Here is a 13,992-nt window from a genome sequence, read left to right as displayed (position 1 = left end):
GCCTAAATACGAGGCTTACATGCAAATCCCGACAACACTTCATAGCAGCAAGCGCTGTTAACATGTGTGAGAAGAAACCGAATTAAAACAAACCTGTCTAACTAGTTGTCTGCAATGCCTTCTCCCCTGAAGTAGGAAGAGCTCGTTAGTATTTCATAATTGAGCCACGCTGAGAGCTGGCAGTCCAGCTGCGCTGGTGGCTCAGCTTCCTGCCCAGGAGGACAGTGTGAGTGGTGATGAGTAATTTTTAGTGCTTCCCACAGCCCCTCGCGTATGGTCTCCCCCATAGCGCTTTTGTCCTTTCTTCTGCTGCCCTCTGAGCACAGAGATGAGCCGTGTGGCCCGTGGCCTGCCAGAACGCAAACAGCATTCAGCTGGTGTTTCATTTTCTGCTAGGGCAAGTGCAGAGGCATCGGGGTGGTGGTAGGAGATGGAAGAAGAAATGAGATGAGTGTGGGTGATGAGAAGCAGAAGAGGTTGAGTTTGAGAGAGAAGCAGATGAAGATTTTTGCCAAGCTTGCAGAGGAGGATTCATGCATAAGGTAGCACAGAATAAGCTATGAAGGAAAATCTCTCAAGATTTAGCTTTTTTCTTTTTTTTTTTTTTTAAAGAAGTTTCCTGTTACAGGGGGAGAGGGTTAAGAGTTTTCTAATAACGCTACAGGAAAAGGCAGTGAGAGCAAAGGAGGGAGAAGAGATTGCTTTTGGCACCCCACTTGGTAAAAAGGTGCAAAGCAAGATAGAAAAGGGGCTAAATATTTCTCACATGAACTACCTCACCTGGAAATTTAACATGTAGGTGTATTTCTGGGTCATCCTATCTAATCTGTTGCTTTGTAGGTAGAATTGTTTCTTTCATAAACTTACCTTCAAGATTATCACATCATGCATGATTTAAGAAAAAAAAAAATTGCTGAGATTGAGAATGCCTCATGTTTAGTTGCACATGTAATCAGAATTTCTGTGAGATGGTCTAACCAAATTTCATTAGAGACTCATTTAGTGACGTAACGTTTTCCTATGCCTTTTGAAAATATCTCCTGAAAGAGCATTTGCCTCTCCTGTGGCCTTAATCGAACTTGTGACTTGTACAGATGCTGTCTGTCTGACCCAAATCTTTTTTCCTCTCTTTTAAACTCACGAGTTCTATGCTGCAAAATAAGTTTATATTTACATATGCTTATTGCTGCTTGAAGTATTGTTCAGGATATCGCACAGTCCATGTGTATGATACAGGAAAGGATCTTTAGGAGAAGTGATTTTCAGCTCTTGCCTTTGTCTTTCAAAGATATGTTGTTTCTTGAGCTTGTTTCTGAGTATTCAAGAATTGACACAGGCTGTGGTTTTTTTTTAGTTTCTTTTGCAAAGTATCAGAACTTAAAAAAAAAAAATATTATTTGTTTCAACAACAGTATGTTTGCCTGAAGGAATGCTGAAGCTGGTCCAGGGCAACTGCTTTTGGATTAAATTGCCTAGCTCAGAATGTCACTTTAGGAAATGAAGAACAATTTCTACTTGTATAGCAGAGACAAAACCTTTACTGTTTTGGCTTGACTTATGAGTGAATGTATCTAAATAATTTAGGTTTATAAAAGACCTCCCTGCTCTGGGGACTTTGTTTATATGGATCACTTGACTATAAGATATGTGACTGACAGATAAAAATGGTAGTTGTGAGGGTATTAGAAATAATGACTCTTCTGAGCTTCAGTTATCTCAGTAGATTCGAGAACAAATAAACTACAGAAAAGGAAACCTTTTAAATCAAAGTTAGTTGTTATTAACAAAATCCTGCGATAGCCTTTAAATCAATGGATACTTCTATATCTAAATTTTTCATTAATGTTTCCTTAGGCTTTTCTGTGGGAGTACAAGTCTGGTTTAGCAGTATTTTCTTAAAGGATTTATGAAATATTAGTGTACCTGATAAGGATGAAAGGAGTGTTGTTGAGGTTGTGTAAACTGATCTTTGCAGAATGGGTGTCTTATTTCATGTTTATTTTTTGAATTGGAAAGTAGAAGTACCTTTTCTTACCGTGAGAAAGATTGATGGAGCAGAGGTTACTGGAACAGGTGATCTCTGAAGGACATTGTTTCTGTTTACTTTTGTCTTTTTTTGGGATTAGCAGTTTTTTAATGAATATTTTAGGTTGAGGCTTTTGCATAACCTCTTGTTTCTCCCTCAGCTGTCATCTGTTTTCCACAGAGTTTATGGATTTCAACAGTTCTGGAGTCATGCATTGTGCAGATGAAGCCACACAGAGGTCAGGCTTTCCGATAGGCAAAGCAGCAGCTATAGCTCCCCGTGCGTGTTAGCAGTGTTGAATTTCTCACTTACAGGTAGGGGATCTGGTGTAAATAAGAGCACAAGTATGAACTGTGGACAGCCTTAGACAATATGGATTTAAACATATGTTCTCATAAACTGGGCCTCGTGTACAGTAAGGTTATTTTGTCGATTGCCATTCCCTGCTGACTGAAGTGGAAGATGCTATTGATTTCTTTATATAGTCAAGTGAAAATGAATGTTATAGGCAATTGATTGGGAGGCAGAAGCTAGATCTTCCAGAAAGGAAACGACGTCCAGAGGTAAAGTAGGACACACTGCTGTTTTGAAGCAATATATCTGGTTTCCTCATGCATTAATTGCAGAAAGAGTCAGTCATCTCTGTGTGGCCAGAAAAGGTTTTCTGCCTCTTCTGTCCCCCCCTTTCTTTCCCTGCCCTTACCGGAGTGCTCAGAGCACCCAGACTGGTAGCACTGGGACTGCTCCGACCACAAGTGCCCTTGACTCTCCTGTGGCTTTGCTGTCTCATGGGGCCCCTGTGCCTGAAGAGATCTGATGATACAAAGGCCGCTCACGCGTGAAGTTCTGGCAGCGTCAGATGAGCTGTTTGACTCCGAAGCAGATTGTTTTAGAAGAGGAGCCTCTTGTCTTCTGGTTCATGAATTCTGCAAATTCAAAGGCGTTTAGAGAAAATTCTCACCAGTATTAATGCTTCCATGGATTACCACAGCTTCACGATAAGACTTAGCACCTCGCTCACTCCGAAGTGGCTGTGTTCAGTGCTGTTGGTGCAGCAGTGGGTTTCAGCCTGTGTCTTCGAGTGCTTCTGTTCCTGAAACAGACTTCCTGTGTGAGTTGTTGCCATGTTCCCAAGGACGTTGCAGACTTCAAAGTTAGCTTTGTGTTCATTCCTTTGATTAAAACCAGTCACGGCAGAGGATAACCAGGTGTTTCTTGGCCCAGTTCTGTCATGCTCCAAATGAGAAACAGAGGTAGATGAACTACCAAATTTAATTTGAACTTCAGTTCACGTCAGAAAAGACCATTACCCGTTGAATGCCATTTATTCTACCTTTAGCGTGGGTTCAGTGGTAGGGAGAAAATGTTGGTGTAAAACTTGATCCAAGCTGCCCTTAAAGGCTACTGAAAGAGCTCAAGAGAAGCCTGTTTTCACTATGGAATCATAGAATCATTAAGGTTGGAAAAGGCCTCCAAGATCATCTGGTCCAACCGTCCCCCTACTACCACTATTATCCACTAAACCATGTCCCTAAGCACCTTTCCTTAAACACCCTTAGGGACGGTGAACCCATCACCTTCCTGGGCAACCCATTCCAATGTCTGACTACACTTTCTGAGAAGAAACTTCTGATTTCCAACCTGAACCTCCCCTGGAGCAACTTGAGGCTGTTCCCTCTGGTCTTATCACTAGTTACCTGTGAGAAGAGGCCGACCCACAGCTTCCTTTCAGGTACCTGTAGAGAGCAGTAAGGTCTCCCCTGAGGTTCCTCTTCTCCAGGCTAAACAACCCCAGTTCCTTCAGCCGCTCCCCATAGGACTTGTGTTCCAAGCCCTTCACCAGCTTCGTAGCCCTTCTCTGGACATGCTCCAGGGCCTCGATGTCCTTGTACTGAGGGGCCCAAAACTGAACACAGCACTCGAGGTGCGGCCTCACCAGAGCAGAGTACAGGGGGATGATCACCTCCCTGGTCCTGCTGGCCACACTATTCCTGATACAAGCCAGGATGTCATTGGCTTTCTTTGCCACCTTTGCACACTGCCAGCTCATGTTCAGGCAAGCATTAGTCAGCACCCCCAGATCCTTTTCCTCTGCACAGCTTTTTGAGCAACTCTGCCCCAGGCCTGTAGTGTTGCCTGTACCGTTGTTGCGGCCAAAGTGCAGGACCCGGCACTTAGCCATGTTGAACCTCCTCCCGTTGGCCTCTGCCCATCAACCCAACCTGTCCAGGTCCCTCTGCAGGGCCTTCCTACCCTCTGGCAGATCGACACTTCACCCCAACTTGGTGTCATCTGCAAACTTACTGAGGGTGCCCTCAATTCCGTCATCCAAGTCATCAATAAAGATATTAAAGAGAATGGGCCCCAACACTGACCCCTGGGGAATGCCACTCGTGACTGGTCGCCAGCTGGACTTAACTCTGTTCACTGCCACTCTCTGGACCTGGCCATTCAGACAGTTTTTAACCCAAAAAGAGAGCATGCACAGGCTTAAAGTTCAAAGGAAGCAGCACCTGACTGGGGTTCCTTGGGAACAGATAAGATGGTTGCTAACTCAAGACTTCGCTAATTGCTGGGAAGTAGCAGGATGCTCTTAGTGGCTGGAATAAGACATTTGTAGCTGTGTGGAGTTCTAATTTCCTCTCTGCTTCAACCTCAGGCAAAATGGAGATGCTTCATAAACATTGTGTCTTGCTTCTTGCTAATGATTTGGACTGTAGATTTTGGACATAAAGGCTAGTTTATTAACTAACTTAGTTTATTAACTAAGAATTACATTCACTTTGTGTGAACTTTCGTGTAGCTTTAGTAAAGAGAGTTGAAGACTTCATGTGTTCAATCTGTTGAGCTGAAACATCTGAGAAAAAGAAGAGCAGAAGTGTGACAGATCTCTGATAAATCTGCGCTTCCTACACACTTTAGAGGAGACGCTTACTGTGTCATGAACCAGGAAAGGAAAACTAAATAAGTGCAGTTTTTAGGCTGTTGTCTAAGTCTTACATTGAGTCAATAATTTCTTCCTGCTCTGGGTGAAACTAATGCATCATACTAATTTAGAAAAAAAAAAAAGTGCTGTGTTTCAAACCGAGGTTCTTGCTGAAGAGACTTAAAACAAACACAGGCTTCATAGTGTTTGTTGTTTTAATAGCAATTTCCCACCTATCCAAGTTGCAGTATTTAACCAGATATGCACTACAGAGAGAGACATGGTGTGCAGTGAGCTGAGCTGTGTATTTACAGTATGGTTTTACACTGAGGTTTTAGGACTTTTAAAATTACTGAAAAACAGATGGCTAATGTTATTGACATTTGTGGTCAGTCACAAACATGCTCCTCAAAAGTGATTTTATGAAACAAAAGGCAGATTTCTTTTTGGCATAGTCTAAAGGACCCTGTATCTGTGTCCTTGAAACATAATTCACTGATAAATAAAAGCTCGTTTTCTCCTTATTTCAGTGTGTTTTTTTTTTCTTCTTGCTGCTGCTGCTTATTTCAAGGTAACAAATGCTCAAATATGGATCCTTAAAATCCAACAAATAATCAGTAGCCTTTCCAGAAAGGAGGTGTTTCCTAAAGCTGTTAATTAGCTGTAATTGAACCTATAAATAAGGTCAGGTACCGTTCCATCCCCTGCTTTAATACAACGAATGCTGAAAGAAGTTACCTGGAGTGACAGAATAATTTTACAACTTTGCAAGTTGAATGTGAACACTTTGGTTTTCACATTTATAAGCAAGCTGTCGAGTCTGCTTATGCCAATCTGTTATAAAATAAACCTACTCACACGAGCTTGATGGTTCTCAACCACTCGTTGGAGCCAGTCTGGTTCTAGCAGTGGCACAAGCCCTGTAGCTGGTTGAGGTCTCTGGGTCTTCTCCAGGGGCTTTTGGGTGGCAGTGGCTGAAGTGCTCTCTTTCCTTGCCTTTTATTATGTAAAGGCTTAGCTATGGCTGATATGTTTTCCAGTTCTCTGTTGTTAGAGAGATCTTGAACATCTGTCAGCAGCTGTGAAAGTGTCTCTAACTGTTGTTAACAGTTAAATGGTATCTGTGCTATAAAGATTTGCTTTTAATTTTCTGAATTGGGAACTGCTGGAAAAAGGTAGTGGATCTGGTTAGGTCAAGTCTAATGGCGCTGGAACAGTCCTAGTCTTATGTTAATGTTAAGAGACCTCTATTCCCCACTCCCAGTCTGATCAAATTAATATGGGGGGAAATGGAGTATTTTTTAAGACATACAGAGTGTTAGCAGTGCTCAGATTCACTCTTTTGTCTTTTTAATCAGTTGTCTTCTCATACATAAAGAGTGTCTATCATAGGTATTGTGAAGATCATTTCTTTTTTAATGGTTACTTTGCATATTTTGTGAGGCTCTGTGGAAGGGCAGAGTATAAGGGTGTCATGTTTAAAGGCAAGTACCCCAGCATCACTTTGAGAACTTGCCTCCTTCTTTAACGCACAGATCTCCTCCTGAGTTCGTAGACTGGTTTGCAGAGGAATAAATAGACAGAAGAGCAGCCATATCAATAGTGGTTTTTAAAGGTACACCCGAGGATATTCTATAGATAACAGAACAAAATCAGGGTATAGTTCAACTTCTAATAGGGTAGTGTGATAACACTGAGTGTCTTTTCATAGCCTGATGCCAGTGGTACTTGTAATATGAGCTCTTTTACATCGCTGGGATGTGTCAGATTTTCCAGCAGGCTAAGCTCTGTGAGATTGTTCTCCTGTGTGTTTCTTATAATGTATGTGATGGAAGTCTTTTTTTATTATTTTTAAGGCTAATTGTTGTAAGCAGTTTGCTCCATGTTTGAACATCTCTTGCAATGTCTTTACTTAGCCATGTAGTTGCAGAGGAGATGCAAACTCAGCTTTAATTATTTTTTTTCTTTCCTTAGTCCTCCAAGATTCATGCTACTGAGATGCTTCAGTATACATTGGAGTGCAAAATGAGTTCTATTTGGTGATGCTGACTTTTTTTTTTTAAAGGCAAATCTGTATTGGTTGCTTTTCAACCCCAAGATTTTTGGTCTGATGTTGCAACAATCATATGCAAAAGGCACAAATTGTTCAGGTCTGCTAGTGAAAACCAAGAAGCAGCATTTGGTTAATATGGCTGTAAACCATAGCAAAGATTTGCTTAAAAAAAAAAAGTTCGTTAGTATAACGATGCTAATACTAATGAGACATTAACTCCTGTTCTAGAGGTAGAAATAGTTTCTCTAATTCTAGGGGGCATAATAGCATATTTTCTGTTGCAACCCTTTTTGGTCTTGACATCAGTTAAGTCTGCATATCATTTTCCATTTCACTGATAGCAACTTTTAAAGAAAATCCCCTAAAATGGTTTGTCATATTCTGTCTGTCACCTTTGAGCATGTGTTTGTAATTGCTGTTTTATTTTTTTCATAGCCCTCTGGAAAAATGAATGCACCATTTCTTGTGTTTTTTTTTCACCTTGTTTCTGTGTAATTCCTAGTGTCACAGTGTTTTATGAAAGGCTTTGAAGAATGCAGCTTCCTACAGCCATCTTTTGAAGGTAGAAAATTTAGGACTTGTTCGACACCACGCTCCAACCACTGGCATGTATTTTCAGAGAGTACATCCCGGAAGGGATGAACCTCACCGTCTTGCAGGCAGTGTGGATGGCACCAGCAGAGGAGTGTATGTGGTAGTTGTGCCTGCGGGCTGGACATCAGGACTCTGAAATGGTGCTGGGCTTGCGTAGCTGCTGCCTGCTAGGGAAATTGGCTTTCTACCCGTCTGTGAAGAGGAAAAGCCAGGCCCAGGTTCAAGCGCGCAAAGGGATGCGTGTTTGCTGTATCCATATGAATGGTCCTTTCATGTGCGCTACACATTTGTCCTCCTTTCCTGTGCCCAACGCACTTGTCCTCCTGGAAGGATCAGAACACCTTTTCCAGTCAATTCTGGACCTTTTCACTTTTACTGCTGCTAATACCTTCTTAAAGGGCTGTGGCCACGTGCTCTGTATCTGCGGGCAGCTTGTGCCCGTTAGCCAGTGCCGAATGGGATCCCTTTAGTGGCTTTGCTCCTGGAAAGCTTCGTGAGCCAAATACCACGGAGGGATTTTTCACTTAATTTCTAGGTGTTCTTCAGTGTCATGGTTTTGTCATCGCTTAGGGGATAAAACGTTTGTAACTCTTGTTGGGGATCTCTGGCTGACTGCTGAACTTCTTGCTGAGTGGCACAATTAAACAGAGTGATTAGAGTCGAACTGGCTGTCTGTGGGAATGTGGTGCTCCTGCAGCACTCTGCTTCAAGGACACTGGGCTGTGTAGTGTTCCCGGCCTTTGCCCTATAAAGGCACAATTATGCGCGCCACAAAAATGTGATTATTCCATTAGCATTGCTTACAAGGGTGACTTGTTATTTTGTTAGTGTTTTCTAGCTAGGTCTTGGAATGTTTATTGCGTACTTTATTTGTTTAAGGCATTGCACGCTTTATTTTCTATTTTCAATGCTCTGCTCTTAATTGAGAAAATTAGTATATGGTATAATGTTAATATCTGTATTAACTGGTATAATAGTCACAGTTGTAGCTTAAGTATGATTATAGGCTTCCAGGCCAGTTCTTTGATGTGGCTAATTAATTATGGATTTGGTATGTTAAATTTTTTTTGAATTCAAGAGGGACCATCATTAGAAGTTGAAAAATTTGAATAATATGGATAAAACAATAGTTTGAACCATGTGCTATTTTCAGATCCTCCGTTTTTTTCCTTATGGTCTTGGACAAGCTGTTTCTAGTCTTCCGTTGGCTTGTTTCTTGTTGTGTTGTAAGTCATCCGAACTGTACACTTCTAAGGTGATTTTTTTTAAAGTATCTGGAAAAGGAAAAGTGAAAGTGTTACCCAGGAGGTAACATTTCTTATTTTCTGCATTGAATGCTGTAACTGGACATTGAGCCAGCTAAGTACGTTTTTGTGGGGAAAGGACAGAATTTTCCTTTGCACTGTACAAATTAAAATGTTAACATTAACCTTGAGGAGTTACAGAATGGGATCTTTGTTGGTGAGGGAGGAAAGCTTAAGCTGAAAGACCAAGTTGCAGCCTTACACCGGTATGGGTTTTTCTCAGAGAGATGTTCTGAACGATTGCTGGTAGGCTTTGAGGGAGCCTTGTGCTCGGTAATGTGGAATACATGGTCAGGAAGTTTTAAGGAGTAACTCATCATCGGTCTCATTTTTTTTTTTTGTAAGAAGCTATTTCCTGTTAAAGTAGTATGAATAGTAATGCTTCTGAGCCTAGAAACACCGTTCATTTTAATTTCTACTCCTAGTTTTGGATAAGGGAAGTGAGAGCTTGGAGAGAAGCCGTTCTGTAAGTCACACTCCTCTGCATCTGTTTTGAAAAGTTTTAATAAAAAACCAAGTTGCAGCCTCTTAAAGGACAGATTTCCTTTCCATTTGCATTCTGCTGTGTTTTCCCTCGGACCTGAGAGCACATTGCCACCTTTGCGCTGGGGTGGCTGTCTAATTGAACCCTCTTGGTCCAGCTTTGCCATGCACACTTCTCCCTTGCCCTCAGGCACAAATGGGCAGAGCAGGACCTCCTGGCACGTGGGCCGGCTTCTAGGATGCTGGTAGTGTGGACCCGAGGGTAGTATCTTCGCACAGGGACCTTGCTTCTGCTTGGCTGCCCCCGTCATGGTGCCTTCTGCCTCTTCCCAGACCTGTGGAGCTCATTGTTCTGCTTTGTTTTCTAACCTGGCTCCTGCTTGCTACACTCTCGAATGAAAAATGCACTGATGTAGCATCTGTCAGAGAAGAATTTATGAAAATGAAAACTGTATTGTTCCATATGAGTTCCTGAAATATGTTTCAGGTTCACTGGAGCTTTTCTGTATATTCAACATTAAGTAGAAATAATTCCCTCTGCCCACGGTGTTTCTTAAGAGCACAGGTCTCGAGGGAGTTGAACAGTATACTTGCATATCACTACGTTTTACATTATTTATGGAACTCTTACAGCAGAGAAATAGCTAATAAAGTACCTATTTTTTCTTTGGCTGTTTAAGACCATTTTATTGAGTGAACAGAATTGTGTATTTCATCAGATTGCATGGACTGACTCAGTGTCGATGATTTAAATATATTCCTTTCTCAAATTATCTTGAGGTTACTCTTAAATGAGAAATATTGTTAAAGTACCAGTTGGTGGAGATCTTCTGGAAAGTGCTTTAAGCAGCCATTATGTTTGCTTAATAAGAACCTTTAACTTTGGAAACATATTCATATAACCTTGCCTCTCTGCCAAAACTAGTAAATGATATTGATATACTTAAAGGAGGCTATGATTTGAAATTGTTGGTAAAATACAAACAGATGTTTTGTGAGACCTAGAATATGGTATTTTTGGAGTTCTTTGTACTTGATGCCCATTTATTTTAGGTGTTTTAATTATCCCCATTTTTGCTCACTGTTCACAAAACCCGATGTCCTAGAAGCATGTTGTTTGCTGCTTAGTGATACTGTCTTCTTAACCCACATGCTCTAATGTCTTATGGTGATGGGTTGTTTTTTTTAAGCATCTTTCATCGTTTCTCATTTGTATCTTAAAATCCTATGTGGAATGGTTGGTGTTAGATGATGACAGACTTGCAGTGGTGTTAAGCAATTCTGCTGAATGCAGTGTATGCCAAACAGCTTACCCGTTTTCTGCAGCGTCCTTCAGTCTGCCCAAGCCTGGGTAACTGAATTTAATGCTTGCCTTGCAGAGCTAGGTCAGTGCTGTTGTATCCGTGTGGTGGTGTGCCTGCTTAAGGAGGTGTGCCGAAGGAAGGGCGCACTTCACTTTTGTAGTGACCATTTTGTACTGGGACTTCAGCTGGTAAGCGCAGGATCATTCTGTACTGTGTAGTGTGAGCATGACTCTAGTTTAAAACCCGTGAGCAATTTTAAATGTCTGGAGTTGGTTTGGGTTCTGCAGACAACACAGTTTTGTCTTCATAGTTTCAGTACGTGATCCAAATAATGAAGTTAATACTTCGCACTTTATGTAAATCTCTATCTGCATAGGTAGAACCCTCTATGAGAGGGGATGAGCATTTATTATTCACTTCTTAAAATTTAATGAAATCTAAATTTCTAAAAGATAAAATATGAGCTTATCACCTGTAAAGGCACAGATTTCTTGGTTCTGTATCTGTGTCGTGATCCAAGTTCTTGTAAATGACTAATTCACGAAAAAAAAAAGGGCTGCTCTATGGGGAGCAAAGATGGAATCTGATTTATCATGTCAGTAGATCCTGGTGAGGAGTCCTGCTTAGGAAGGAGGCTCTTCCGTTTCTGAAATTGTTCCTAAAAGGGTCCTTGGTGAGCAGCTCTTACGGATTATCTGTGTTAATGCAGTGGGTGGCCTAATCTTAGTAATGGTAACTTCTTAAACTCTTTTTTCCCCTCAGTGCAGAATCTGAAGTTATATGTTCAAAATAGTGTGTTATAAAGCATTTAATTTATTTAGCATAAAGGAACAAGAGCCTCTTTTAGAAGGGAAGAGTCTAATCTTGCTATATTCATTTGTCATATGTGTTGCTAAGATTTGCATCCAAGTGTCCGAATAAGTGAATATTTCTGATGTAGTTGCAAGGCACGGTGTAAGCTGCTGTCCTTTGTATTTCTCCACAGATCAGTGCAGAATGAGAAGGTATTTCTTCCTTTTGGCAGTTCTCGAATCATGTAGGTCACCTTAAAGTAACCCATTTCTTTCTTTTCAGCTGCAGAAGGACCTTTTGTTTCTCCAGGCCTATCAGCAGAGAGAGGCCTGTTGGAGCCTGTAGCCTAACATGCTTAGTCTTGCTTGCTTTGGGAGCGCTGTTGCACCAAATCCCAAACACAATGAAACGCCCAGCTTGAAATAAAGCAGATGGTAACTCCATTACCACTGATTTTTCTCTGTTTTTAATTTGGAGGGGATATCTTTTCAAACATAGCAAATGATTTCCAAAGATTTCACGTAGGTGCTTGTTTGAGAGAGGAGTAACAACTGTTTTTGAGCTAGGGTGAAATAACAGAGCCCAGGTTTTCCAGTTGGAACAGCTGCTGGATGACTCATCTTCAGAGGTGGATTTACCTTTTTGCAAAGCTTGCAGTGCACCAACTTAATTTGTAGTCAGAATAAGATTGGAATTTTTCTTGCTGAATTTTCACGTCAAAAAATGTAGTGTGAAACAGGTAAAATGGGAGCTAACCACAATCTTAGCTATAGATATGTTTCGTGGATTTAATTGCTACTGAAAATTGTTGGTAAAAACAGTAATCGGTAGTTACGAACATGTGTAGGTGGTTTTAATTTCTGGTCAATCCCATCCCTTCCCCACATCACTCGCTCATACCGAGTTTCAGAGATGGGGTTTCTCGAGGACGCTGGAGCTGGGCAGGACCTGGACCTGGAGGTGGGAGCAAGACGAACTGAAACCAGGGCAGCAAAATGAAACAGTGTGGGACCAGAAAAGGGGGAAACTTGAGTCAACCAGAGATGCTGTAGGGAATTTGGATGGGGGATTGTGGACTACTGAGTGGTCCAGAAGTTGTAGTCGGTGGGCCCGCATAAGTTCGTCAGCACTGTGGGTAATGCTGCTTATCAACGCCCATCGCTTCCAGCTGAATCCTACCCAACCTTACCAGGGGCATTAAGGTGATTATGTTGTGTCACAAGGGCTTTGAGGTACTCCTCGTGTTCTTGTTCTGGTTGTCTTCCCTGACAGCCAGAAATTACTTCCAACTATGTTTATTTAAAAGGATAATACCATGTTCAGGCAGAGCAGTTTCACGTACTGTGTAGGGGTCCGTAGTAGTGAGTGCTTGACAGGAGTCCTGTGGCTGGCAAACACAGACTTGCCCGGTGAAATTCATGTTCTTTCAATGTATAATTACTTATGAAATGCTGTTATGTTTTTAAATTAAAAGTCAATTGATGCTGGCTCATAAAATCAAGTAAGATCCTTGTAGTTTCTAGGTACTTCCAGGGGAGTCTTTCAGGCATGGGATGTGAATGTGCTGCTTTTTCATGATAGAGAGAATTCGAAAATTTCAGGAAAAGTGTCCATCAAAATACCCTATAGATGTATTTTCCATTAACAGGATGGTTTAGAGAGAAGTGGAAATAGGTAAACAAAGCTTATTTAAACAGGAGTTTTTGTGTGTATTTTTGGAAGTCTCTGTTAAAAAGGAAACCTGCTTTTAATACCAAAGTGTAATTTATACATAAAAACAGATCGGCTTTTCAGCTTCTTGATCTAGACCAAATCAAAATAAATCATTATACTTGTATTGATTGGTGTAATATAAATCAGAGCTAAAAGTATTCCCCTCTTTCTTTCTTTCTCTCTTTTTTTTGTACAGAAAAGATGAAAAGGAGTATGCACTGAAGCAAATTGAAGGTACAGGGATATCCATGTCGGCCTGTAGAGAGATTGCAGTAAGTGTGCATAAATGAAAGTATTTTTACTGACATTATTATTCAACAGATATTTTCTTTTCTCTACACCAGATAACAGAAAGGTTATGTAAATGTTTTCCTTGAAGTATGCAAGCATGAAAGTTACTCAAACATGCGCTTTCCATAAAATGCTTTGTAAATATTACAAATTTTTTTTGGGTGTGGAATGAGGTGTTCTTGCTAGTTTAATGGTAATGCCTCTTTCTGGGTATTGTTTTGTTTTATATGCTTTTATGTGTTGAGGGAAATAAATGAGAGTCTTTTAATGAAGATTTATTTTAAGCCCAGATGTTTTTAAAATAACTTGTAGGAAAAAGATTCTGAAAGATTACACCTGCCATTACCAGTCAGCTTGCTAACAGTGTATTTTATTCAGACTAACGGTAGCTTACTCTTCTTTGGTACCTGATGAGTTTGTTCCCCTCATTCTCTATGTGCTTTATTAAGTACAGAGAACTTTGATAGCAAAATAAAAACAGCTTTAATCGTGTTTTTATCGCATGT

General features: G+C 40.9%; 1 protein-coding gene across 1 annotated transcript in view; it reads left to right on the top strand.

Moving 5' to 3' along the window:
* Window positions 1-13,992, top strand: part of CDK19 (cyclin dependent kinase 19) — a 127,600-nt gene that overhangs the window by 5,553 nt on the left and 108,055 nt on the right. Inside the window, exon 2 of the mRNA XM_083830433.1 lies at window positions 13,392-13,467. Coding sequence (XP_083686559.1) covers window positions 13,392-13,467 — 76 coding nt within the window. The remainder of the gene's footprint in view (window positions 1-13,391; window positions 13,468-13,992) is intronic.

The sequence above is a fragment of the Anser anser genome (assembly GCF_964211835.1).
Source record: "Anser anser genome assembly, chromosome: 3".
In the NCBI taxonomy this organism is placed as follows: Eukaryota; Metazoa; Chordata; class Aves; order Anseriformes; family Anatidae; genus Anser; species Anser anser.
The sequence above is the reverse complement of the archived record's forward strand: the minus strand, read 5'-3'. Positions and strand labels throughout refer to the sequence as shown.